Source organism: Neodiprion fabricii, chromosome 1, assembly GCF_021155785.1.
Source record: "Neodiprion fabricii isolate iyNeoFabr1 chromosome 1, iyNeoFabr1.1, whole genome shotgun sequence".
NCBI lineage: Eukaryota > Metazoa > Arthropoda > Insecta > Hymenoptera > Diprionidae > Neodiprion > Neodiprion fabricii.
In genome coordinates this window covers 31,128,338-31,150,942 of record NC_060239.1, presented here as the reverse complement: position 1 = coordinate 31,150,942, position 22,605 = coordinate 31,128,338, and the positions used below count along the sequence as shown (strand labels likewise).

At 34.9% G+C, this 22,605-nt stretch overlaps 5 protein-coding genes across 11 annotated transcripts; 2 read left to right on the top strand and 3 right to left on the bottom strand.

Annotated features, from left to right (window-relative positions):
- Window positions 1-1,159: 1,159 nt before the first annotated feature.
- LOC124183342 lies at window positions 1,160-11,482 on the bottom strand. 3 transcript variants are annotated; one of them, XM_046571726.1, is made up of 9 exons: window positions 11,316-11,482; window positions 10,658-11,201; window positions 10,098-10,374; window positions 9,728-9,921; window positions 8,859-9,317; window positions 8,331-8,732; window positions 7,604-7,967; window positions 6,206-6,399; window positions 1,160-2,253 (listed from the first exon to the last, which is right to left on the bottom strand). In XM_046571726.1, exons 2-9 carry the CDS (start codon window positions 11,180-11,182, stop codon window positions 1,444-1,446), a joined length of 3,225 nt encoding a protein of 1,074 aa, XP_046427682.1. In that variant the 5' UTR covers window positions 11,183-11,201; window positions 11,316-11,482; the 3' UTR covers window positions 1,160-1,443. The 3 variants fall into 3 exon arrangements, with proteins under 3 accessions (XP_046427682.1, XP_046427692.1, XP_046427701.1); XM_046571736.1 differs by lacking the exon at window positions 1,160-2,253 and adding an exon at window positions 2,713-4,693 and having other exon boundaries at window positions 11,316-11,459; XM_046571745.1 differs by lacking the exon at window positions 1,160-2,253 and adding an exon at window positions 4,737-5,247 and having other exon boundaries at window positions 11,316-11,465.
- A 293-nt stretch (window positions 11,483-11,775) lies between these two features.
- On the top strand, window positions 11,776-15,707 carry LOC124183365 (H/ACA ribonucleoprotein complex subunit 4). Its single transcript, XM_046571780.1, has 8 exons — window positions 11,776-11,906; window positions 12,246-12,370; window positions 12,460-12,792; window positions 12,921-13,331; window positions 13,474-13,594; window positions 13,788-14,014; window positions 14,303-14,518; window positions 14,737-15,707. Exons 1-8 carry the CDS (start codon window positions 11,894-11,896, stop codon window positions 14,809-14,811), a joined length of 1,521 nt encoding a protein of 506 aa, XP_046427736.1. The 5' UTR covers window positions 11,776-11,893; the 3' UTR covers window positions 14,812-15,707.
- A 199-nt stretch (window positions 15,708-15,906) lies between these two features.
- LOC124183392 (26S proteasome non-ATPase regulatory subunit 14) lies at window positions 15,907-18,059 on the bottom strand. Of its 2 annotated transcripts, none has more exons than XM_046571832.1 (6): window positions 17,906-18,059; window positions 17,592-17,689; window positions 17,283-17,432; window positions 16,812-17,075; window positions 16,263-16,529; window positions 15,907-16,145 (listed from the first exon to the last, which is right to left on the bottom strand). In XM_046571832.1, the coding sequence occupies exons 2-6, from the start codon at window positions 17,682-17,684 to the stop codon at window positions 15,984-15,986; spliced, it is 936 nt and encodes a 311-aa protein (XP_046427788.1). In that variant the 5' UTR covers window positions 17,685-17,689; window positions 17,906-18,059; the 3' UTR covers window positions 15,907-15,983. The 2 variants fall into 2 exon arrangements, with proteins under 2 accessions (XP_046427788.1, XP_046427798.1); XM_046571842.1 differs by having other exon boundaries at window positions 17,910-18,043.
- LOC124183414 (COX assembly mitochondrial protein homolog) lies at window positions 17,769-19,067 on the top strand. 3 transcript variants are annotated; one of them, XM_046571874.1, is made up of 4 exons: window positions 17,769-17,821; window positions 18,035-18,228; window positions 18,407-18,511; window positions 18,639-19,067. In XM_046571874.1, exons 1-4 carry the CDS (start codon window positions 17,784-17,786, stop codon window positions 18,860-18,862), a joined length of 561 nt encoding a protein of 186 aa, XP_046427830.1. In that variant the 5' UTR covers window positions 17,769-17,783; the 3' UTR covers window positions 18,863-19,067. The 3 variants fall into 3 exon arrangements, with proteins under 3 accessions (XP_046427830.1, XP_046427839.1, XP_046427848.1); XM_046571883.1 differs by lacking the exon at window positions 17,769-17,821 and having other exon boundaries at window positions 18,084-18,232; XM_046571892.1 differs by lacking the exon at window positions 17,769-17,821 and having other exon boundaries at window positions 18,102-18,214.
- Window positions 18,287-22,303, bottom strand: LOC124183353 (tRNA-splicing endonuclease subunit Sen2). Of its 2 annotated transcripts, none has more exons than XM_046571766.1 (5): window positions 21,573-22,303; window positions 21,130-21,352; window positions 19,802-20,662; window positions 19,425-19,593; window positions 18,287-19,258 (listed from the first exon to the last, which is right to left on the bottom strand). In XM_046571766.1, exons 1-5 carry the CDS (start codon window positions 21,777-21,779, stop codon window positions 19,111-19,113), a joined length of 1,608 nt encoding a protein of 535 aa, XP_046427722.1. In that variant the 5' UTR covers window positions 21,780-22,303; the 3' UTR covers window positions 18,287-19,110. The 2 variants fall into 2 exon arrangements, with proteins under 2 accessions (XP_046427722.1, XP_046427713.1); XM_046571757.1 differs by having other exon boundaries at window positions 19,433-19,593.
- Window positions 22,304-22,605: the final 302 nt, after the last annotated feature.

The following is a 22,605-nucleotide window of genomic DNA, read 5'->3' as shown; positions in this document are numbered from 1 at the left end:
CTCGCCTATAACATGTCGGTTGGCATCATAGATGAAAACAGTTCGAATAACTCCAATATCGTTCGCTATACCACTGGAGGACAGAGTATATATATAGTTATAACTGTGGCCTTTGTGCCGGGTTAATTATCTGGCACATCGTGCTCACACCCTCCTAGGAATGACTAAACAATTATTTCCCGTAGTACTCAAAAGGATAAAGTATTCTCTACACCTTGAGGTGTGAGTTGTGCATAGATGTAGCTTTTATTTTTCGGCACTCTAAAAATATTCACTTTTTCCAAAAAATGTATCCTTTACCACTTAAATCCGCGTTCAAGGTAATACGCGGCATATCCTTTTTCAAAGTACATTACCTGTATAGCTTTCAACGGTTTTTATTCTAGATGATATTTGATGAACGGAAGGAAAACTTCGCTAGTGTTAAAACGCGGCAGCATTTAGACGTTGATTTTTTTCAGATACTTCTCTTGGGACAAGAAGAAGCGCGTGGCATCGGGACGCCGGACGTCCTGCGGCGTCGTACGCTCATTTGTCACCGGGAGGATATTAACGCTATTGAGTGCTCGGGATCTTTACAAATCGCTTCTGGTAATAGAGGATATTGTGCGACCCCGAGCAACGTATAATATCGTATTATTGTACCTGATCGATCTTTCTCAGCGTAAAATTTCGTAAAATTCACTAGATTACCGGGTTATCAGATGCGGAGAATAAGCCGATCACAAGTTGGTCATAATGTTGTTATAATTATCTCACATATCTATATAGCTTAGGTAAAAGTGAATACGGGTGTCATAAAAATACAATTCTTGCAGCTATAAATTGGGAGAAAATCATGAATATCAACTTTATGTTGCAATCAACAACACTTTACTGTACATGACGAACAAAATTCACACCTTCAGCAGCATCAACACTGTAGAACTTACTATTCGCAACTATCCTGCATTGTTCTAATTATAAGAAGCATCACGATCCATTATTCCGATTGTGACAGTGAATAATTGATTAACGCTAAACAACCTACTCTCTAACAGTTTGACAAAGATTTCTATTAGCTCAATGAATAAGAATTTTTCCTGAGGAATTCGTGAGGTATGGAAGATCGTTAAAAGTATACGCGTAATGTTGGATGGAATATGAAAATCTCTCAGAGTTTTATTGAATAAACATATGACACAAACGTACAAAATATATCAAAATAAAAAATTAGACAAGAAAAAATAGAGAACAAAAAAGAGGAATAAACTAATTTTTTTCAAGCTTTTGATACTGCTCATAGGTAAAGATAGATGTTTAATGATAACAAGACTTGTTACATTTCAAGTCCTTCTGACTAATTGAATAAGGTAACAAGTATATGTTAATGTATTAGTACGCGGAACGACAATTAATACGACGGCGTATCTTTTCACAGAATCAATTACCCAAAAGCAAACGTTAAACTTGCGGATTCTCGAGATTATTTAAATCTCCATGTCCGTAGATTGGCAGGGGTTCCGAATGCTTATCCTTTTGTAAGTAAATAATACCATTAGAACCCTCAGTTACAAATGCATATCTTAGTCTACGCGCAATATCTTGTGCACGATGCAAAAGTGCCAGTCTTTCGTCTGGTAGACTGTTAGCGGTGTACATCTTCGGTGTAGATATCATTTGACCGTTTACGCAATCGTAATTCGCGGACATATCATTTTCCATCGGAACCAGGTGCATTCCTGCGTGGGAGTAGTAATGAAGGGGACTGGGAAAGACCTGCGGTGAAATTATATTCGGTACGAGTGGAGGAGGCCCGTTCTGATGATGTGAACGTAAATGACGACCGTTTTCCTTGTAAATAGGATCCGTAGAATCAGATCGCATATTGCAGATAGGGTTGCGGAGAATCATTGCTGGTGCGAGATCCGCTTCGTGATCGGGACTTCTAGTCTCCAGATCCGCCAGTCTTCCTTCATGTTTTTGATAATGTTCGTGGAGGCACTTGGACTCCAGTGCTGCCAGTCTTCCTTCAAGTTTTTCACAATATTCGCGAAGGGACTTATTCTCCAAGCAGACAGCATCGACTGTGGTTGAAATTTTTTGGAAATCTTCCCTCAATTCACGGTGTGCTGAAGTCTGATCACATATTTTTTGTTCCACGGATGCCAGCATTCGTTGGATTTCGTTGGACGTACCGAGCGATCGTTGATTATCCGTTTCACCCCACGAAGCTCTGCTGCCATATGAAGTGTTAGGGCTCTTGTGAATTGGCTGAAAGTTGATTGTAAATAAGTATCACACTGATGAAAATAATATGGTAAATTAAGTATAGGAAACAAGTGCTATTGTTTTATATTTGTCATTGTTCATTGAAGACATCCTATTTCTCCCATAGACGTCTTACGCAAGCATTTTCTATTTCTAGATACTAACTAATAGTCGATATTTCACAACCATGAATTACTGAATTATTTGTAATCCTATATAATCAATTAGATTAAATATTTGTTATCCCCGTATTTTCGTACAATGAAACACGTGCAAAAATATGAGTAGACTGTTTTAAAGGTTTAACATCTCTTTATTCATGCTTATATTATTATTAGACATATTAGAGATACATGATTACTTAATGTATGCGTCATTGATGCGCAAGCATTGATAAACAAAAACCATACAACTCAAACCCTGCGGGAATGAATCTAAACTAAATTCGACTATTATATAGCTGCGGGAAGGAATCTAAACTAAATTCGACTATATATAGCTGTGTTGTGTGTGTGTGTTATACGACATTATGCGCCACAAGTTGCAACAGTACTTGCGTATACTGTAGCCTAATATCAACTTGCATTATAAAACTACTAGCTTGCAATATTATTTTCTCAATGTGATAAATTTTATAAAGAAGTATATAAAGACACGTTTGAAGATAGTAATTCTGCATCTTACGTCAAACTAAGCACAGTTCAACTTTAGAAGAAAAAACATTAACTTGCATCCTCTATTCATTTTATGAAAAATTATGACAGACAAATCTCGACTTATTTTGGTTGACAAAGTCTGAGAGGCCTGCTTACAGCGAATAGTTCATGTGTCTCATCCACATTTTCATAGCGGAGTATATACAATTAGAAGTCTGAAAAGTGGATCAAGTTTGAGAAATTATATCTTAACAACCAATTATTCAACTCAATTGGGGTTTGTTTTGTTTCAAAGTATGTAAATCGAGCTTCCTTTACGTCTTTTTGTCACCGGAATCAAATAAGAGACACTGTTATTGAAAATAACGTCAACCGTTTCGCTCGTTGATGAAAAAATTCGTAAATTTTGGACATGAAATAAAATTGAACTGCAATAGACACAATTTTACTGGGGACAAGAAATTTCGGAACGTGGCGAAAAGGATAAACTATCCAATAACACTGGATCTAAATTTCAAGTAAATCGGTTGAGCTATTTTTAAAATATTGTGGGCACCGCAATATAAATCGCCGAGCGAGAGAGTTGACGGTATTGTCGATAGCACTGCTTCCTATTAAATGAATATAATAACAAAAATATACCAATAAAGCTTGAACTACCTATTTTAGAACAAAGCAAATTCCAATAAAATTGAATAATTTTCTGTCCATACATAAATTCTCTAAATTCACCCGTGTTTTTAGCCGTCTATTTGTATATACCCCTTGAGCCATTTCAATTATCAATGTAGAGCGATATATTTATCAAGCATGTGTACAATATAAAATGGAATATCGAAAAGCTGGTCTATGAAATTAATATAGAGTTGATATGTCGTCATCGCCGGATATAAATAGAGCGTCGGAGATAGAGAATAAGACGAACACTTCACCTTTAAGATTAGAATATATGCATGTTTTTGAATAAAACATCAAATAGCACAGACAACGAGCAAATCATAAAATGTCGTCATTTTTCGCATCACTATCTGTAAGTGTACGAGCTCTCAGGCTTCACAAGTTCGTACAGCAAAATGTGCAGTAGCAAGGAAATGTATGGCAATACTTGAATGTTCGCTACATTTATCTCCTGTAAAAATGATTAATTTTGTCCTATATTTACAATTTGATGTCAATACGGTCTGAAACAGTTGTTATCCGGACTTCACGCAGTTATATATGTAGAAGATCAGGCCCAATTAATTGATGTACATACATTTAATTTAAAATATTGATTTATTTTACATTGAAGGTCTTCCTGAACTAGGCAGGGGCATCAAGTGTTTTAAGTCAGGTGGAAAACAAATCCACAGTTCTGATTCTATGTACGAATACCTGAACATAGTTTCAATCTTTGCCATCACTAACTTGTCGTGTTTTTCTACAAACGCTTGTATGCCAAAATACGAATATCGATCTTTGTTGTTAAGTTTTTTCAATTGCTTAATTGCGAGGTGCAAGTATTTATAATTGACACAATCATTTTTCGATTGTTTGCAAATCAAGCCGTATACTTTTTCTCTGGGATATGACACATCTGTGCAAACAACAGTACCCAAGCTTGGTTTTTCTTTACTTAATCGCGCTAAGAAGGGGTACTTTTCATCCAATGATTTCATCTCATCAGAAATATGTCCATCTGAAGAGCCAATATATAACAATCCTGTTTGCGATTGAATATCCTTAAGACATAACACTTCGAGTCTGATTGTTGTTTTTGGTCTAGATTTTGGCGTCTCCTGATAATCCTGAAATAGAGAATACCTCACAAAGTCATATTTGGAAAAGAGACAATTTTCTACCTGAAAGGATTTTAATGAACCCATACAATAGTTTTATAAATTAACTGCATAACCGATATAAACCAGATTACTTATCTCTATTATATTACGAAATATCTTAGTTTGGTATCTCGTGTCTCTTCTGTTCTATGTTCCGCATGAAAACGTGTAATGTGTATAATCCAGATGTATCAATTAAGCACTTGTCCCTGCATGCTACACATGGCAACTATTGTTTTACACAAGTTCGATATAAAGAAGTGATTAAATTAAAAAACTACATATCGAACAGAATAAGTCTTCAATACCTAGACATGCGAAATTGATTCATCTAGAGTCCTTATTACATTTTAGACGGACTAAAATATAAATTCATATTGCAACACTCATTTCCGTTTTTTCGATTTTGCCTTTTTAGTATGCTTAATACTTTGCTTGGATTGTTTGCTAGGTTTTCCTTTTTTCTTATTAGACTCAATCTTTTTACACTCTGGTTCCGGTGATAGCCGAATCGTCCAGTACTGAAATTATTGTAAATTGCACTCTGCTCGCAACCACACAATTTTACACCCAAGAAATTCATATCAGTTATGATTACACCAAAAATGGAAAAATGTAGCAAGCTGTGCAGGAAAAAGTAAGAACCGTGAGGAAAGAAAATACAAAAAGTAGTATATAAGCTCTTAACTGTAACATTCCAAGTTAGGTTGTTCCAGTAAAAACAGTATCAGTCATGCAGATTTATTAGAGCATAAAAGTTACATATACAGTCGATGCATGGATCAATACAAGTGATGCCGATTTTTCTTTGAACGCGGTAATTCACACTCATACTGGTGCATTCAGAAAATGTTCAATTGTTAGGTTCGCTTTGCTATTTTTTGATTAATAGAAACACATCTAACAATGCACAATACCAGAAATTTTTCTAGTATCCTTGCGAAGCCACTCAATCAAACTACCAACAAAAATTACACACACACATAGCATGGAAAATTACAATTACCGAAATCTGTTATAATAATCACATGAACTCTATGTTACTCCGGATTAGGACATTTAAAAATAAGGTTATTTTTCGTTCTTGCCCCTTCAAATTTTAGGGTTTGATGGAAAAAAGATCCTCCCAAAGGATGAGCTCTCTAGCTCAAGTCTAACGGGACGCTCTTCTAACTTTTATTTCCAATTCATTTAAGGCGGGCAAAATTCAGTTCTCGTTAAAAGTTAAAATACTCGTAAAATGTTTATATTTTTAAAATTCATGCACAGATCATTAAAGTTGATTTTTCAAGCTTTTCAAACATCTATAACGAAGCATAGTTATCAACATTCAAAAGTCTTGTGCTGGCACGTTGGTTACAACTAAATATAACTAAATAGAGAAGAATAAGCAAAATGGTGATTGTGACAGTGCGGCTGGTGAAATGTAATAAAATGAAGCAATATACATTCGATATTAGTATAAAAATTTAAACTCACCTTTTGTAAATTGTAAATTTTTATCGAAAAACCATCGGCAAAGATTTCCTCTAGCATATCTTTTACTTTATCCCAATCGAGTCGATCCAGTCCACAACCAATTCGTGGCATAGCAATTTCAGACACATTTAATTCTTTGCATTTTGCATGTAGGGCCAGTAAACTTTTTTTGAGTGTGCCATATGTTGGCTTTCCTAGAATTACAAAATAGAAACAGTTGGGTGATTTTGCTATCGTTGGTACGTAATACTTCCTGCTTAAATACATTTAGCTCATAAAACATCAACAAATCGATTAGTGATTTCTTTAAATTTGTTAATCAAATAACTTCAACACTATCGGACCAATGAAATCCAAAATTCAGCCAGTCTAAAAGCCTAAAACTAAGAAAAGCCGCGATGATCGAGATATTGTAATTAGTGTATCTTTTTTGATGTTATTAGTTAAATAACTTGAGAACTACGTGACCAATGACATCCAAAATTTACTTAGTTCTAGACTAAGAAGAGCCATGTCAATTAAGACCAAGATCATCAAAATACGTCAAACCATCTCCAAAGTACTATCATTTTTATTTATTTTTGCATGCATTTATTCTAATAGCTTAAAAACGACTGTACCGATCCGACCCAAAATCTAATGATTTCTCAGTGAAGTAAAGCCCCGTTGATTCAGACCAAGATCATTGAAAGGCAGTTATTAGTTTTCAAAATATCGTTTGACCAAAATTTCTTAACACCCACACCCATGTACCCACCCACCAGACGTCCATCCGAAAATGGTCGAAAGTCATTCTCTAGACATTAAAACGGTAACATCAGGTGAGAACACAACTTTTCATTTTCGGGGTGAATATCTTCTGAAGAAGAAGGGTGGGACGTTAAAAAAGAAAGCGTGACAAATTGAGAAAAGGAAAGTACTTTCATCAAAACATATATTAAACTTTGGTAAGATCTGAAGATGGACAGTTATTTTACAATCACATTATATTGAAGTATATCTAAAGATAGAGATCATCATTTGTAAATTGATCACTTTTTAGTGCCCAGGTCACATGTTGTCACACTTGGAAGGGTATGTTGTTACATATTAAAAAAAAAACTGAATTGGTGTATTAGCAAGGTGGTCATACTAACTTATGAATTTTCACATAAACTAATTGACTACCATTGTTATTATATACGTTTTAGAAATAATTCCCTAGCTATAGCCAAAGGCTTCTAACGGTTTTCTGCCTTTACACAACTGTCAAACCTTCTTAAAAGTTGCAATCTGTTTGGAAAGTCAGCTTTTACAACCAACTAGTTTCGTAATTTTATCCATTCTAAAAAATGCATCAGGATAACAAAAACATATTTTTTTAGTTATAAAATCTATTGTTTACTATAAAACGCTTACCAGTACTTTCAGTCTTGGTGACCAAATAAAATATGTATCTTCCGTCTTTTTGAATGTAAGCTACTTCGCCCTGGCTTGCTCTTTGATCGAGAAGTTCTGATACGGACTGGAATTTTTGCCTAAAAAGTACAGCAATCCCTGAACCCATTCGGAAATCAGCTCCAACGCAATGAGCCAGACTCACAGTTTCCTCGGCATCAAATAAATCACCTTTACATTCAGTGACACATGATTTCGGTTTCTCGTTTTTTCTTTGTAACTTTTCTCTTTGTCTAATACGGTGGTTCATCTCTTCCTTCTCTTTACTTTTTCTTCTTTCAGCTTCAGCATATGAATCGTCATCATCGACTTTATTCGGACTACTCTGTTAAAGCAGAACCATGTTACAGTTAAAACATCAGAGGTGTATGAACTACTAGTGGAATGCATAATTTATAAAATATATTAGTATGAAGTTAATTGTTCGGCTAATGTAACAACTTTTATGGCACTCCTTTGAGATAGCTACTTTATGTCGCACATTACTTACCCATATACGTAATGTGTATTTCTACCCTTCATAGAAGAATGCATGTAATCTTTACCAAAGAATTTATAACGAAGGCATATAAAGTAAGTTTATAGATCAAATGTATAGATTTTCGGTCTAAGATACTATCCATTAGCAAAAACAACACAACTGCTGAACACAAATGAGGTTTGACAATCAGAAAATGTTTTAACGAACCTCTGGGTTCCACCAGTCACTGTGATTGTCATTATGCGAAGTATCAGTCAATTCAGACAATTTCGCGGATTGGGGTTGCATAGACCCCCAATCATAGTCATCAGTGTTTTGAGTTTCGTTTAACGCATTGCAAGGAGTGAAATCAAGCTTTGACTTTTCTGAATTGGTTTCATCACTCAACGATTGTGCAGTGATCTTTTCTTGAACTGTACTCATATCTTGATCTTCTGCTTTAGAATTTTTTTCTTTACCACACCAGTTTTCTTCAACTCTTGGCGATGTATTTTTATTTTTTGTTCCCTTGGTTGTCTTATCAATGTTTAATAGAGGGGGAGAAGATGATTCTTGTACTTCAGTAGAATCAAGTCGGCTTTCAACTTGCATATTCTCATCTTTTTTTCGCTGGTATATAAAAAAAGAATTAATCATTCTAATATTTGCAATCTGTACCAATTGGATCATCTTAAATCATGGTAAAAAAGTGTTTTACGTGAAATATCGGATCGATTTGGATGGACGCATACATACCAATGAAGGTGGCCAGCAAATCCAGAATTCTGCCTTTATTGACGAATTTCTAAACATGGTCTCTATTTTTGCCATAATGTAAGGGTCATCACAATCTTCAAAAGCTTGCAACCCAAAATATTCGTACTCATCCTTGATATTGTACTCTTTCAGACGCTGAATAGCTAATTCCAGATGTGTAAAACATACAGGACTGTTTTCAGACTCCTTACAAATCAAACCATAAACTATATCTTTTGACTGAAGTGGAGTACGAAATGCGCTTCCAAGCTTATATGAAGTTCGTTTTAAATGATCGAGGAAGGGATATTTCTCATTTAAGGACCGCATTTCCTTAGATACGTATGGCCGTTTATAACCAATGTAAAGAAGCCCTGTTCCTGGCTCTATGTCTTTTAACTGTAAGGCTTCATTTTTTACTTTTGACTTAGAACCAGATTTAGCTATGTTACTATCATCCTATGACGTAAAAGAAAGTAATATTTTAGTGATCAACTAATTGTATTTGTTTTTGTGCATATTGAGAAACTCAAAAATCATGATTTAATCTAAGAAAATGTATTTACAGACAGTTACAGGGTTCCATTATCATGGAATAGAGTTTGCAGTATTTCCTAAATCCAGAAGATTAGTAATTTCAAAATCCAATCTATTGAAAACTGCACTTAAACAACCTTTAAGCATATTCTAGTGATCGAACCAAAAATTTGAATATGCGTGTCACCCATCAATTTTGTTAGGACCATGTAATTTTCTCCAATTTACATAATTAAAAAGAAGGGACAGTATTTCACTTGTGCAATTATGTTAGTTTTGAGCAAGTAAATTATAACTTAGCAATGAAATGTACTGCCTCAATACGAACTTACCTTCTCTAAATGATAAACAGTTATAACAAAGACATTTCCAAAAATTTCTTCCACAATAGACTTTACGTCCTTCCACAGAAGCTCATCCAACCCACATCCAATTCGTGGCATTGCAATTTCCGTGACTTTGAGTTTTATACATCTTTCACGCAGCGCATATAGACTCTGTTTCATTGTGTCCATTGTGGGTTTATCTGGAATTGCATTAAATCAATGACGACAAATCGAAATGTATGTAAACACTTTAATGAAAGTGTACAAAGATATTTAGTATTGGTCTACATAGTCAGAGTACTTAATAAGAATCAATTGTGTATACTAAAAAATGATGAATATAATGTTACATTGAGCATAAAACATACATGCTTACCTGTACTTTCTTGTTTTGTTACTAAGTAAAACACATATCGTTCATTATCAGTAAGGTGGGCTACGCCACCTGGTTTTACTCTTTGATCGAATAATTTACCAGTCGAATTAAATTTCTCACGGAATTGTACGGCAATCCCTGAACCCATTCTAAAATCTGCTCCAACACAGTGGACTAATGAAACATTAGCAGGGGCATTGAACAAATCATCTTCGACCTCTGTGATACAGGATTTTTTTCCCGTTTCATCAACGAATTTTGTTGTTCCTCGATCATTCTGTGTGGTAAAAATATATCTTAATAATAATATATGTATATCACAGAATATGAAATAACTTAGCTTTATAAATATTACAGCTGATCGGTGATTATTTTTATTTTTGCTAGCGAATTCTTTGGACGTTTAGTGAATATAATAGTCGTTCAAATTCTGAGACAAAAATTAAGAGGCTGCTTCCATTGTCTTTAGGATATATATAAATACCAAAGTCCAAAGTAAAATTTTTTTGCAACTAATGAGAGATGTACAAGACAACATCACTAACGGTAACTAAACTCACCTGACGCGAAACTTCAGAATCAGAAGAAATATCAGTGCGAATCCAAGTTCCTGATCCCGTTTCAAGTAAATTTTGTTGTGATGCAAGAGAAGGATCAGATGATTCCTGTAAATTGCAAGTAGTCGCTCTTGGGGTAAATTCAGCAGACTGGGCGCTAAGTGATGATTTAACAGTACTGACTGCCATTTGATGATCTGAATATTTTCCATCAGAAGAGCGATTTTGCATAGAAAACATCTGCGATCCACGCTGATTTCCCTTAATGAAATTTCGTGGGCCATAGGAGGAGCCGGATCTGACTCCTCTACTCAAGTAGCTGTCACGACCAGATTTCGTTGATCTATAATCAACATCTGGTGGTTGTGTGCAAGGTGTAGCTTCATGATTTGAAGAAGATGAACCCTCACTTGCTGGACTTTGCACATTTTTTTGATCATAATATTTGCGTCTCATACAATTTTTTGGTTTACCCGCACCTCTCGGCTTAAATGGCAAATTTTTCGAACCTCTTTCTCGGTAATCCATCGTGCGATTGAACTATAACCTAAAATCATGTAAACCTTTGAGGAACAGCAGGGAACGATGGAGGTGAATTTTATCAAGCAGACTATTAAACAAGCAATCCGACGATATGAAGGCAAATAATGACTGTACTTACCGTAGATAATTGTTCAAGAAAACGGCCGAACGTCAACGTGGTGATACTCTCACGGAAAGACGCAAGCCACCGAAATGGAGCTTGAGATGAACGCGAATGAACGCGGGGTGTTCCCCGAACACTATGAATGATGCGTAAGAAATTTATGAAATCACCAGCGAAGCATTCTTAACCAAAATAACGATCGATGTAAGCGTGTAACAAGTTTGGGGAATTCCCTGTCCAATTTCCTTGCATACTTATGTGATACTGTGATATTACTGTTGTTTTCAAATGAGCTATTAATTTTTCTAAGTAACAAATGGAATCGATTGATCAGAGAAATATCATCATTTTTCTATTGCCCTGGGCATCGTCTTCGTGGGTCAACATTTCTGGACAAAAATGTTTGGACATTATCGGACGGTGTTGAAAAATGGAAGTGTGTTAAGCCACGTTCTCTTGTCACGATCTCGCATTGAAGCGTGTCCCTCTCATGGCCAGCGTGTAACCAGCGCTTTTCTTTCGAAGCTAGATTCGTAGCTTCGCTTGCCGAATGCACTAAAATATTTAGTGCACGTGTTGTCAGTGATTTTAAAATGGCAGAAACAGGTAAATATTATTCATCATAAATATGCGACACAAGCTATTTATCACTCTAGTAACTTGTACTCGCCTTCCACGCCTGCCGGGATGTTTATTTTAACGTAAATCTTCTGTTTTCTGTTATTATCAACGAGTAGACATCTTGCGGTAAACACGTGTTATCGCATATATTTCATCCATTATTTATGCTTGAAATACGCGTGTTGTACAGCTTACGCGTGGCATTTATGCTATGTCCCTTCATAAACCCTCATTTGCGTTTTAGTTTACTTCAATTTAGCTCGTATCGCATGTAATTAATTATTAGCTAGCGAGGTTATGTTTTACGATTTTTGTTCCTCACAGAAAATGAAAAACGTAAAGATAAAAAAAAGTCACTCGGAGAACTGCAAGTGGCTATGAAATGCCAAGTCGAACCCTCCAAGGCAGCAGTTAAATTGGAGTACGGCAACTGGCCATTGTTGTTCAAAGTACGTTCCTTGTTGGTTCAATTAAAATATGTTATAATTATTTACAAATACATTGTTTAGCGAATTCAATGATTTTACTTTCATTTCAGAACTTCGACAAATTATTGACCCGTACAAAATGTTTTACACCATTAACGTGCGGCTCAACACCTCTCCATCGTAATCTCTCTGAATACATTAAATCAGGTTGCATCAATTTGGATAAACCGTCAAATCCGTCTTCACATGAAGTTGTTGCTTGGATCAAGCGAATTTTGAAAGTTGAAAAAACTGGTCACTCTGGTACCTTAGATCCTAAAGTAACAGGATGTTTGATCGTATGTATAGACAGAGCGACTCGTTTAGTAAAGTCGCAACAATCTGCAGGAAAACAGTATATTGCAGTATTCAAATTACATTCTGCTGTTGAGAATGTTCTCAAGGTGAGCAATGAATGCACATTTTTTTAAATGAAAACATATGATAATATGAAACTGAAATGCACAAATTGAAAAAAAAAATATTTTCGAAGAATTACGATCTTCAAGTAACAATCTGTATTTTATGTTAGGTGAAACAAGGCTTAGAAAAATTGCGTGGAGCACTGTTCCAAAGACCTCCGTTAATATCAGCAGTTAAGCGTCAGTTGCGAGTCAGGACAGTGTATGATAGTATTCTACTTGACTATGACGAGGATCGAAACATGGGAGTATTTAAAGTTGATTGTGAAGCAGGTTCTTACATCAGAACAATGTGCGTTCACTTAGGTCTCTTTCTAACTACTGGATGTCAAATGGAAGAGCTTCGTCGATCGAGGTCCGGTGTACAATCCGAACAAGACGGGATGGTGACAATGCATGATATTCTTGATGCTCAATGGTTATACGAGAACCACGGTGATGAGACTTATTTACGCAGAGTAATTAAACCTTTAGAAGCTCTTCTCGTGAAGCACAAAAGAATTATTTTGAAGGATAGTGCAGTATGTATTCGTTTTATTATTACAAAATTGTTCTGGTATATTTCCTGTATTATATTGTTTTGAGTTTGAATTGATAGACACTCAACATTATTTGAAGCAGTACAAAGAATCATGCAATGTTTCACTGTTGTTTTCTTTGCAGGTAAATGCTATATGCTATGGAGCAAAAATAATGGTACCTGGTGTTCTATTATACGATGATGGAATCGAGCTTAATGAAGAAATTGTAATTGTCACCAGCAAAGGAGAAGCTATTGCTCTTGGTACGACTAATGACATGTTATCACTGTCTGAAATTAAATAAGTTTCTGATAGTAACAAAATTCAGAGGGTCAAATTTCTGATGGACTATTTTGAATGAAATTCTATTTGTACTCACATTATCAAAAAATATTCATGACTGCGGGATTGAATTTTCTGTACTTACTGACTCCATTCGTTTTATTCCGCAAATAGCTATTGCACTTATGACGTCACCTACTATGACCGCTTGTGATCATGGTGTAGCTGCTAAGATAAAACGCGTGATTATGGAAAGGGATGCCTATCCCAGGAAGTGGGGACTGGGTCCTAAGGCCTCAATAAAAAAACGGATGATAAAGGAAGGCAAATTGGATAAGCATGGAAAACCAAATGAACAAACACCGTCTGACTGGCTCACAAGTTACGTGGATTATTCCAAGGTACCATATTAATTTTACTTTTTGTGGTAGTGTCATAACTTGTTCTAAATATCTGAGTCATTTCTATGCATATTATATGTGCTCTTACAGTATCGAAGTGTTCTGTGTTCTACTGGCTCTTATAATGAAGTGTCACTTGCCTCTTTTTTGACTTAAAGTATTTTTCAACTATTAAAATATTTAAATATTATTAAAAGTTCTCAGAAAATGCTAAACATGAATTTCACTCAGTAAAATGGAGAATATGACGTGATTAAACATGATTCTGTTATTGCTTACTTGTATCAGACTGATGCTAACGGAGTCGAAGATGCCACTAATCGAAAACGAAAACTGGATCCTACAACAAGTTCAATTGATGCATCGGTTGCTGAAGAAACCAAGGATGAAGAAACTGCGTCACCAAAAGAAAAAAAGAAGCATAAAAAAGATAAGAAAAAGAAGAAAGTAACGGAAGAAACAGATGCTACTGAAACTGAAACTCCAGCAAACGCAGCTACTGAAGTTAGTATATCCATATATTTCACAATCCAAATCTGGTTTATTAAAAATACGTGCGGCAAAATAATAAGTAATTATTTGACGCAACATGACAAATACCCATGTAAAAATCTTTGCGAGTTTTGAATAAATTGCTGCAATCGACCATAAAACCATTGATTGTAAAGTACGAAATGTTTTCAATTTTTTTTAATAGTGATTACTTTCTTTTTCTATTGAAGGAAACACATGTGAAGAAAGAAAAGAAGAAGAAAAAGAAGAAGGATAAAGACCAAGAAGCGCCAGCCAGCGAATAATGAAATTCGTAAACATACCATATAACAGGCATGCTAAAGTTATACTTATCAGTCATCCTGAAGTTATTTGGTGTAAAATGAAAAATATTTCATACGATACGAAACAAAGTTATATATTTTTATTTACATCCTAAAGGGGCCTGAAAAGTTCCACTTACGTCAACTAAACGGAGATGCAATTATTACCTGAGAAATGAATTGATTCCGTTCTTGATACTATGATACACTTACCGAAATCAATCTAAACTATTTTACTAATGAAAATAATGAAGTGATAGGTTAGCAGAACGTCTATTATGCTTAAAATCAGATATTTTTATAGTATAGCAAAAGCTCGTTTCAAATATTAATTTGCGCTAAACATGCCAAACAATTGTGAAAAATTGATATATCAATCGTTCGCCCTTATATTTGTAGGATCGTTGAAGACACATCTCGAATTACACGCATCATTTTAATACAGAACAAATGTGAAAACAATACCTACATGGTTTTGTTTCTTGATATTCACCTGATATACTGAGCATGATGTACATTATGTGTATATTGAGTTTGAAAAGTTTAGTTTTATAATCATCTACAGCTTTCGGTATTTGGTATAAAATTAATTTTACGATTGGGGAATATCCGATTGAATAAAATTCGTGACCTGTTACACTGAGTGGCTAAGTGAAGAAATATTCCCACATCTTAACGGTACAAATTGTATATTCTCGGACCTTCAAACCATAGGTTTGTCGTGCTTGTAATCTATGCACCATTATTTTTCTGCTCATTTTACGGTATTTGTTTTTATAAACGAATATGTAATTAACCGCAAGATACTGTACATAATTTCATTCTAAGGCTGGCCAATTTGCAGGGAATTCAAATAAATTACAATGTAAACAATTGTACAGTAATGTTGCTTGATCATACGCCCTTTTCCTAAAATAAAATCCATTTTTTTATGCAAACACAAAATGTGGTATTCAGATTGAATACTTGTCGTTAGACACAGTACATGGTGATTACAAGGTGAGATGTTATGGAAAATTTGTTTCCGACATTTATTGAAAAAAGAAACTTTGGATATACGACAAAATATAAGACCAATTTTACTGTTTTCATTTTATTTTAAAAAGACGGTTTTATGTTCAATTTTCGTAGGTAAATTATATAATGAGAAAACATCACTTGAACACCACAGTATCAAGCATAGCACCGAGGCATTGCACAATATTTGTAGTCATTAGTGTATCGACTTTTTCTTCAAGATGCCGTTTTGGATCTTGTTTTCCGACATTTTTTATTGCCAGCTGCTCTGGTGTCATCTTTTCTTCGTCTTCTAATGCCTAAGAAGTAATAAATTCAATCAATCATAGCTAAATTCGAGATCATTCGGCTAACATTTCACAAGATGTTTCATTGCAGATCAAATGCTTTAGATGCAATAAAGAGAGAATGTGTACCTTATTATAATTTTTGGCTAACTCCAACATGTCGGAAACAATTCCTTCATTAAGTTTTCCATGTTCTGAGTATTCAGCAAGCGTGAGACCATCCATCCATGATTTTTTATGCAAATTGAGGAGCATCTTCTGCTCCAGTTCATTTTTACGATAGTTTATACTAATGCTATAGTAGTGACGATTTAATCCGTGAATTAACGCTTGCACTGATGGCTTTTGCAGATGACCCAAATTGGATGTAGTCTGGCGAGGTTCTTGCCCCAAGACCTATACGTAAATAATGTAAGTATAGAATTGACATTGCAAAATCAAATCTGCCATACACTTGGTCAGCATTTTTCGCATCAGATATTAGTATGTTTTCAAATTGTTATAAAATTAATTAGTATATGGATTATAATTCAACTTTCGTAATTACAGTGAAACTTGACAATAGCGGACACCCTTGGGACTGGATATCTTGTCCGCTATTAATAAGTGTCTGTTATACAGATAATGGCTCATTTTTTATTGCACAATTATATCATATTTTGTTGCAAATAAACTTACCATCATATTGGGATTAATTAATCGGAAAGCATCAATAACGACCTTGCCTTTCACAGATTGAATAGGATCGATGACAACAGCCACAGCACGTTCACTCAGTGCTTCAAATGACTGCTGAGTATTAATATCAACTCCTGAAAGCCAACAGCCAAAACCAGGGTGCGAATGGTACCATCCAACTACCATCTCAGGTCGTCCAGTCTGTTTCAACATATCCAACATCTTGGCTTGGAATACTGGATCAACAGCCTCAACGCTAACGCCCTTATCAAAAAAGACATATATTTAGGATATCATCAAAAACGTTGCCCTATGTATTAAAATAGTTTCTACTTATTATCAAATAATTTTATTTATAGCAATAATCAACAACTTAATTATTACAAAGTGAGTCTAGAACAGACCCACTGTAACCTTTGTTTACAGACTCATCTTACGTGATGAACATTTTTAATATAATAAACATCTTACAGTTCCTGTTTGCGGCATGGCAAACACGTCAATGACTCGGACTGTATAGTCGTCTACAAATTCACCCAACATTAATCCCATAACTTCCATGGGTACACCTGCGCGTCCATGTTTCAACATTTTGAGTAAAGCCAGTGAAGATATGTATACCTGGGATAAAGTAATTAGTTTGAAACTATCTGAGTTATGATTCAGAAAGGGTAATCTCACCATCATGGAATATAACTGAGTACAATTAAGTCATAAATCTTTTACATTCATAACAAAAATATTTTTTTATGACATTGCTTAGATGGAAATGTTATTTACCTGCTCAGCAGTATCTACTACAGGAGCATCCGATGGTGGGGGTCCTTGATTCAGACCTGGCATACCGCCTCCTAACCGTAACAGACGGTCCATTTCCTCTATAAATTAAACGCAATGATAGGAATAAGTATTGTAACGAATCGATTCGGACAGATTAGATTCATTTTTCGGGAAAAAACAGAATCAAATTGTATGAATGAACAATGGTGTTCTGTAAACGGAGAATTGAGGTTAGTTGCCCGATTGTCAAAATCCGGTCATGTTTAAGGCGTTTGTTAAATGCAAATGTTATTATACAACTAGAGCATACTTACCTACTTCAGAAGGTTAATTCTAGATTCAAATCCCGTCCGTAGTTAACTACTTAATTTTCGATCGACTGAAATAAACAATCCTTTCAATTCTGGAAGAATGACAATCTGAAAATGTTGGAAAATATGCAGAATCACCGAAATGCATGGTGGGTACCGACCGGCTACGGGGATCAACCAATCAAAGCAGTTCAGTGCACTATGCAGTGCCTATCGGAGGAAATCAAAAGCTATGATTGCTGTGATCAGTACGATCGAAAGGAAAGGGAGAAGAAATGGCAGAGAAACACGTACCTTCAAAAAATTACACAGGTGGACCTCACGGAGTGGGTAATTATCGCCGCAATATATAATTAACGTAGCGATTATTATCATACTTGTAAATAAATGGTTATCAATTTACTTCAAAGCATACTTTGTACATAAATTTCACGAATCAGATAAAGTGTTGAGGTTAGTTCAGTTTGTAATGGTTTGTGGAACGAGATATGCATTTTCTTACAGGTAATCCTGATGACTTGTCTTTGAGAAAACTAGAATTACAAGTTCTTATACCCAAAAGAGTACGTGAACGATCGAGGAAGGAAAAGTGCGTCAAAGAAGTTGAAGGTAGGTTCGTCACACATAACACGCTATACATAAAGTTAATTTTTTTTAAAAAAGCTCAGCAATTTTTTACACAGTTATATCGCATTTACTTTGATTGATTATTTTGTAATAATTTATCTTTTTTCAGCTTTCAGCAAATGCTGTTCTAGTACTGGTTTCTTAATGGTAACGAAGTGCCGGAACGAAAATAGTGAAATGAAAGAATGTTTGACAAAATGGTTCAATAATCCAGAGTTTGTCGAAGAATGTAAACAAGAGTATCTGGCTGAAAGAAGTGAATACAGAAGAACAGGTATTGGCAAAGGTTCCAGAGCACCAGTGGGTACCAACAGAATAGGGTCTAATATGTAAATAATTGTATTGTTATCAGTATAATTTGCCGACAGAATTTGTAATTACTTTGTAACTTTGAACAAAACATCTTTCATATTCTCAAATCGCGTTGTTTATGTATATATAAAAACAAGAAAACTACGAAGTGATCTCAAGTCAACTATGGACTATGCGTGGCTCGTTAGGAATAATTAGCAATAAATCGTGAAATTTAAAGATTGTATGTAAAAATTATTCTCATTACTCTAAATCATCATTTTCATCCTCTAAATCAATTTCCTCTCTATTTTGTTTCGGAATCCATCTCCTATAAAGTAACTCTTGCACCATAAATTCGCACAAGAGTTCCGGGGTGGAAGGGATTTCACTTCTTGGAATTTTTGATGGCCAAAGGACTTTGGCAAATAATATTTCCTGCAAAGTAATGAACTCACGTAAGGAGACGACACTATTTTATCTCTTGATATTGGATCAGAATAAAATACAAAATAATCTTCAATATTTTACTGATGTTGGAATTATATACAAAATGAGCAATAAGTTTGCACTGACATGCAAAACTAATATTGAATGAACACACCCCACTACCTTAGCAGCAGTTTCGGATAATCTATCAAGGCCATATAATTTTTTCCAAGTCATTTTGCGTGTTGTTTTCTTGTCATCTGTGGTCAAGGTATCTGCATCTAACACTTCCACAATCACGATATACGATGCATGATAAAATGGAGGCCCTTGTTTGTACAGCACTGCAATAGGATCAATTGTATTGATTTTAAAATATTTTCCATCGTCCACGATCTTGACCCAAGTTCTTACTTCAATAACATCAAGATTAAGAAACAGAAAAATTCTAACTAAAATAAAAATTCCCGACTACTATGATTTATTTTCATATAAACATAAATTTAAAAAAAAATTTATTTATTACATGCATAATTTATAAATGCTACTTACAGAAATCGCCGCCATACTTCAAGCCAGACTTAACCACCCAGCCCTTACTCCGAAAGTAATGATATACAACATATTTTTGTACAAAGTCACTTTGCACATGGCAGAAGTGATTCCACGCATCCAAAATACTCAACGAATTACCATCAAAGTCGATAACTTGTAGGCAGCCCAATCCAAACATCAGAAAAAATGTCTCTTCAAATGTGAGATACATTACTTCTCTAACAGGAAAACCTTCCTTCTCAACTGTTGGTTTCACGTTATTCAAATAATTTTCGGTGTCAGAGTCACTGTCAGGTAAAACTAACAATTCTCTCTCCAACATTTCGTGGTCATCTTCCACATTCGTCTCATTTTCAATTTCACAACAGTTTTTTTCATCTAAACTTGTTGACATTTTCTCATCATTTAATACCATAATATCTGCATCACCACAGACATTTTGTGTCATGGATTCTGTAGTCTCAACATGTGAAATTTCACATACTTCATCTTCCTCTTCACTGGTGTCAAGAACAACTTCATCTACTTTTGCAGGTACAGATGTCAATTTGTCAGCAGTTTTATGGGAGTCTTGTGTTTCAATATTCTTAAATAGAATAGGACTTGAATCGTTATTCTGAATTTGTGTGACTGACACTGTTTTATCAACTTGATTTTGCTCACATTTGTCATCCATTTCTTCATTTGAGCAATCTCCACTTTTTTCAGAAGATCTGGCTACTTCTTGAGTTGCAAGTCTAAGTTTTTTTTCTGCAGGTTCTGTCTTCTCGCCTGAATCATGTACACTATCATCTTTTACAATATTCTTCTCATTTTCAGATGCACGTCCATCTGCACTTGCCTCCTGAACTTCTGACACTGTTGATTATAATAAATGTTATTGAAAGGGTAGCACCTGGAAAATCCCAGATTGGTAGTAAACTCCTCATATTCTGTTTGCAAATAATTCTGATGCAAGCACTCTAGATATTTGTCATCAAATGCTGCTGTCATCCCTGTGATTGAGCGATTTGAAATTAAGATTTGTAAGGTCGACGTTGGTTCAAATTGTTCGTGCTACTATTTTTTTCGTCTTTTTTTCTTTCTATTACGTAACAAGATAAGGTCATTTAAAAATCGGGTATCAATGTTCACCTATGAAGAAAGAGCATGACTGTTGTCTGAAACATTGACATCAGATGAAATTGCAGCACATAATGCATAATAAAATTTCTAAAGTAAAATGCCCGTTTTCAAATGTAAATGACTTGGAGTTTATAATTTATTTTTGATTAATATTTGGGTTAGCAGTACGTGAATACCGTTTCGACAAGGTTTTTACTTACCAGAAGTTTTTTTTTTGCCATCCATTTCTTTTGATGAGTCGATATCTGCAGTATTTTTCCACTTTTCCTCTTCCATAGATTTTGCCAGAGCTTCAGCCGCTAGATGTTTTGCTTGTTCAAGCCATTCTTGTCGTCTAGCCCATTGTCTGTGTCTCACAACTGGCCGTCTAGTCCTCTCAAAGTTTGGATAACTTCGCGATAGAGATCCCTTCCCAAAAAAACCCTATACATAGTAAAAATTGATGAAAAATTAGTTGTTACTGCACCACAAATGTTTCAGATATATCATAGCTCAATCACTACTTTATTTTATCTGAATTTAAAAGTAAGCCTGTTAACGGAATTGAGCAAAAAAATTATTCAAATACACATAAATAATGAGTATTCTATATCTCAAAGCAATTTCAAGATGGTTATTACTTGTTATGACAGTTACTCCTTACCATGGAATGTAGAGCTTCGATATCGTACAGTTCTGTGACACAGACTCCCAGGTTGGCGAGGTGGCCGGTATAAACGATCCATTCATTATCAGAACCTATATTAATTGGGAATGGCTTACGTGGCCGAAGTCGAACCCTTCGCTTTCTTCTGGGTTCCCTTAGTGGCATCATACTTTTCTGACAGTTTTTCATTTCATTCAGTGCCATCGTTGATGTCAGTACAGTTTACAACAAAGCCATTCGAACCCGACACACTGACTGCATTTTTTGGTTATGTCTAGAGAGGGCGCATCTCAGGTCAAAGACGTGCTTATATTTGCGCCAAGTATTTGCTGTTACAAATTAGATATTTGCGATCGTGAAGCATTATTTCTATATAAAATCTCCTTGTAACATCAAGTTGACTAGAAACAGTTGAAGAAATATTTACAGATAAACCTTTTATTACTTACTTTGACTTACGTAGTAAAGAATTAAAAATTTTCGCTTAAATGCGAATTAAAAAACTTAACTGCAAATACAAGAGTATAACAAAACTTTATGCATTATGACCCACATCAAGAGTTATAATTAAAATTTTTTAAATTCATGTATTGTAATTTTGTGAATACGTGTGGTCAATTTGCGAATTTCATTATTTCGCTCACAGAATCGCAAAAATTGGATTTTGAAGAAACTCAAATTACTTACTTAGGGTGACGCGTTAATGGCATGTCAAATTTCCTAATATTTTACCCTGTTCCTGATAAAAATACTGATCTTTTTCAGGAGACATTCCAACCACTATTACCTAATGAACTCACTTTACTCATGCAAGGTCATTGAATTTTACGGATAATATTTTTAGTAGTAAATTAAAATAGTCATTCTCTCTCAAATTTCATGTGCTCTGTTGTTGGAGAACTTTTACATTTTTCAAAGTATGCACTATATTGCACGCAGTTGCTGTCTATAGATGTATGTACTACGTACCAATAGAACATTTGCCTTAGAGCAATATTGAGGGAAGAAATCACAAAAATTCCAAGAACTC

Excerpts from the sequence above, each read along its gene's own strand:
- LOC124183342 (XM_046571726.1), bottom strand. The coding sequence starts at position 11,182 with ATGGATTACCGAGAAAGAGGTTCGAAAAATTTGCCATTTAAGCCGAGA. Across the intron at positions 9,318-9,727 it reads CTGTTTATCATTTAGAGAAG|GATGATAGTAACATAGCTAA; the intron begins GTAAGTTCGTAT and ends TTTACGTCATAG. Across the intron at positions 2,254-6,205 it reads AAATTTACAATTTACAAAAG|CCAATTCACAAGAGCCCTAA; the intron begins GTGAGTTTAAAT and ends ATCAACTTTCAG.
- LOC124183365 (XM_046571780.1), top strand. Across the intron at positions 12,793-12,920 it reads CTGTTGAGAATGTTCTCAAG|GTGAAACAAGGCTTAGAAAA; the intron begins GTGAGCAATGAA and ends ATTTTATGTTAG. Across the intron at positions 13,595-13,787 it reads AGGAGAAGCTATTGCTCTTG|CTATTGCACTTATGACGTCA; the intron begins GTACGACTAATG and ends TTCCGCAAATAG.
- LOC124183392 (XM_046571832.1), bottom strand. The coding sequence starts at position 17,684 with ATGGACCGTCTGTTACGGTTAGGAGGCGGTATGCCAGGTCTGAATCAA. Across the intron at positions 17,076-17,282 it reads CCATGCCGCAAACAGGAACT|GGCGTTAGCGTTGAGGCTGT; the intron begins GTAAGATGTTTA and ends TTTTTTGATAAG. Across the intron at positions 16,146-16,262 it reads TAGCCAAAAATTATAATAAG|GCATTAGAAGACGAAGAAAA; the intron begins GTACACATTCTC and ends ATTACTTCTTAG.
- LOC124183414 (XM_046571874.1), top strand. The coding sequence starts at position 17,784 with ATGAATGAACAATGGTGTTCTGTAAACGGAGAATTGAG. Across the intron at positions 17,822-18,034 it reads TCTGTAAACGGAGAATTGAG|AATCACCGAAATGCATGGTG; the intron begins GTTAGTTGCCCG and ends GAAAATATGCAG. Across the intron at positions 18,512-18,638 it reads GTGCGTCAAAGAAGTTGAAG|CTTTCAGCAAATGCTGTTCT; the intron begins GTAGGTTCGTCA and ends ATCTTTTTTCAG.
- LOC124183353 (XM_046571757.1), bottom strand. The coding sequence starts at position 21,779 with ATGGCACTGAATGAAATGAAAAACTGTCAGAAAAGTATGATGCCACTA. Across the intron at positions 20,663-21,129 it reads TGGCAAAAAAAAAACTTCTG|TGTCAGAAGTTCAGGAGGCA; the intron begins GTAAGTAAAAAC and ends TATAATCAACAG. Across the intron at positions 19,259-19,432 it reads TATCCGAAACTGCTGCTAAG|GAAATATTATTTGCCAAAGT; the intron begins GTAGTGGGGTGT and ends ATTACTTTGCAG.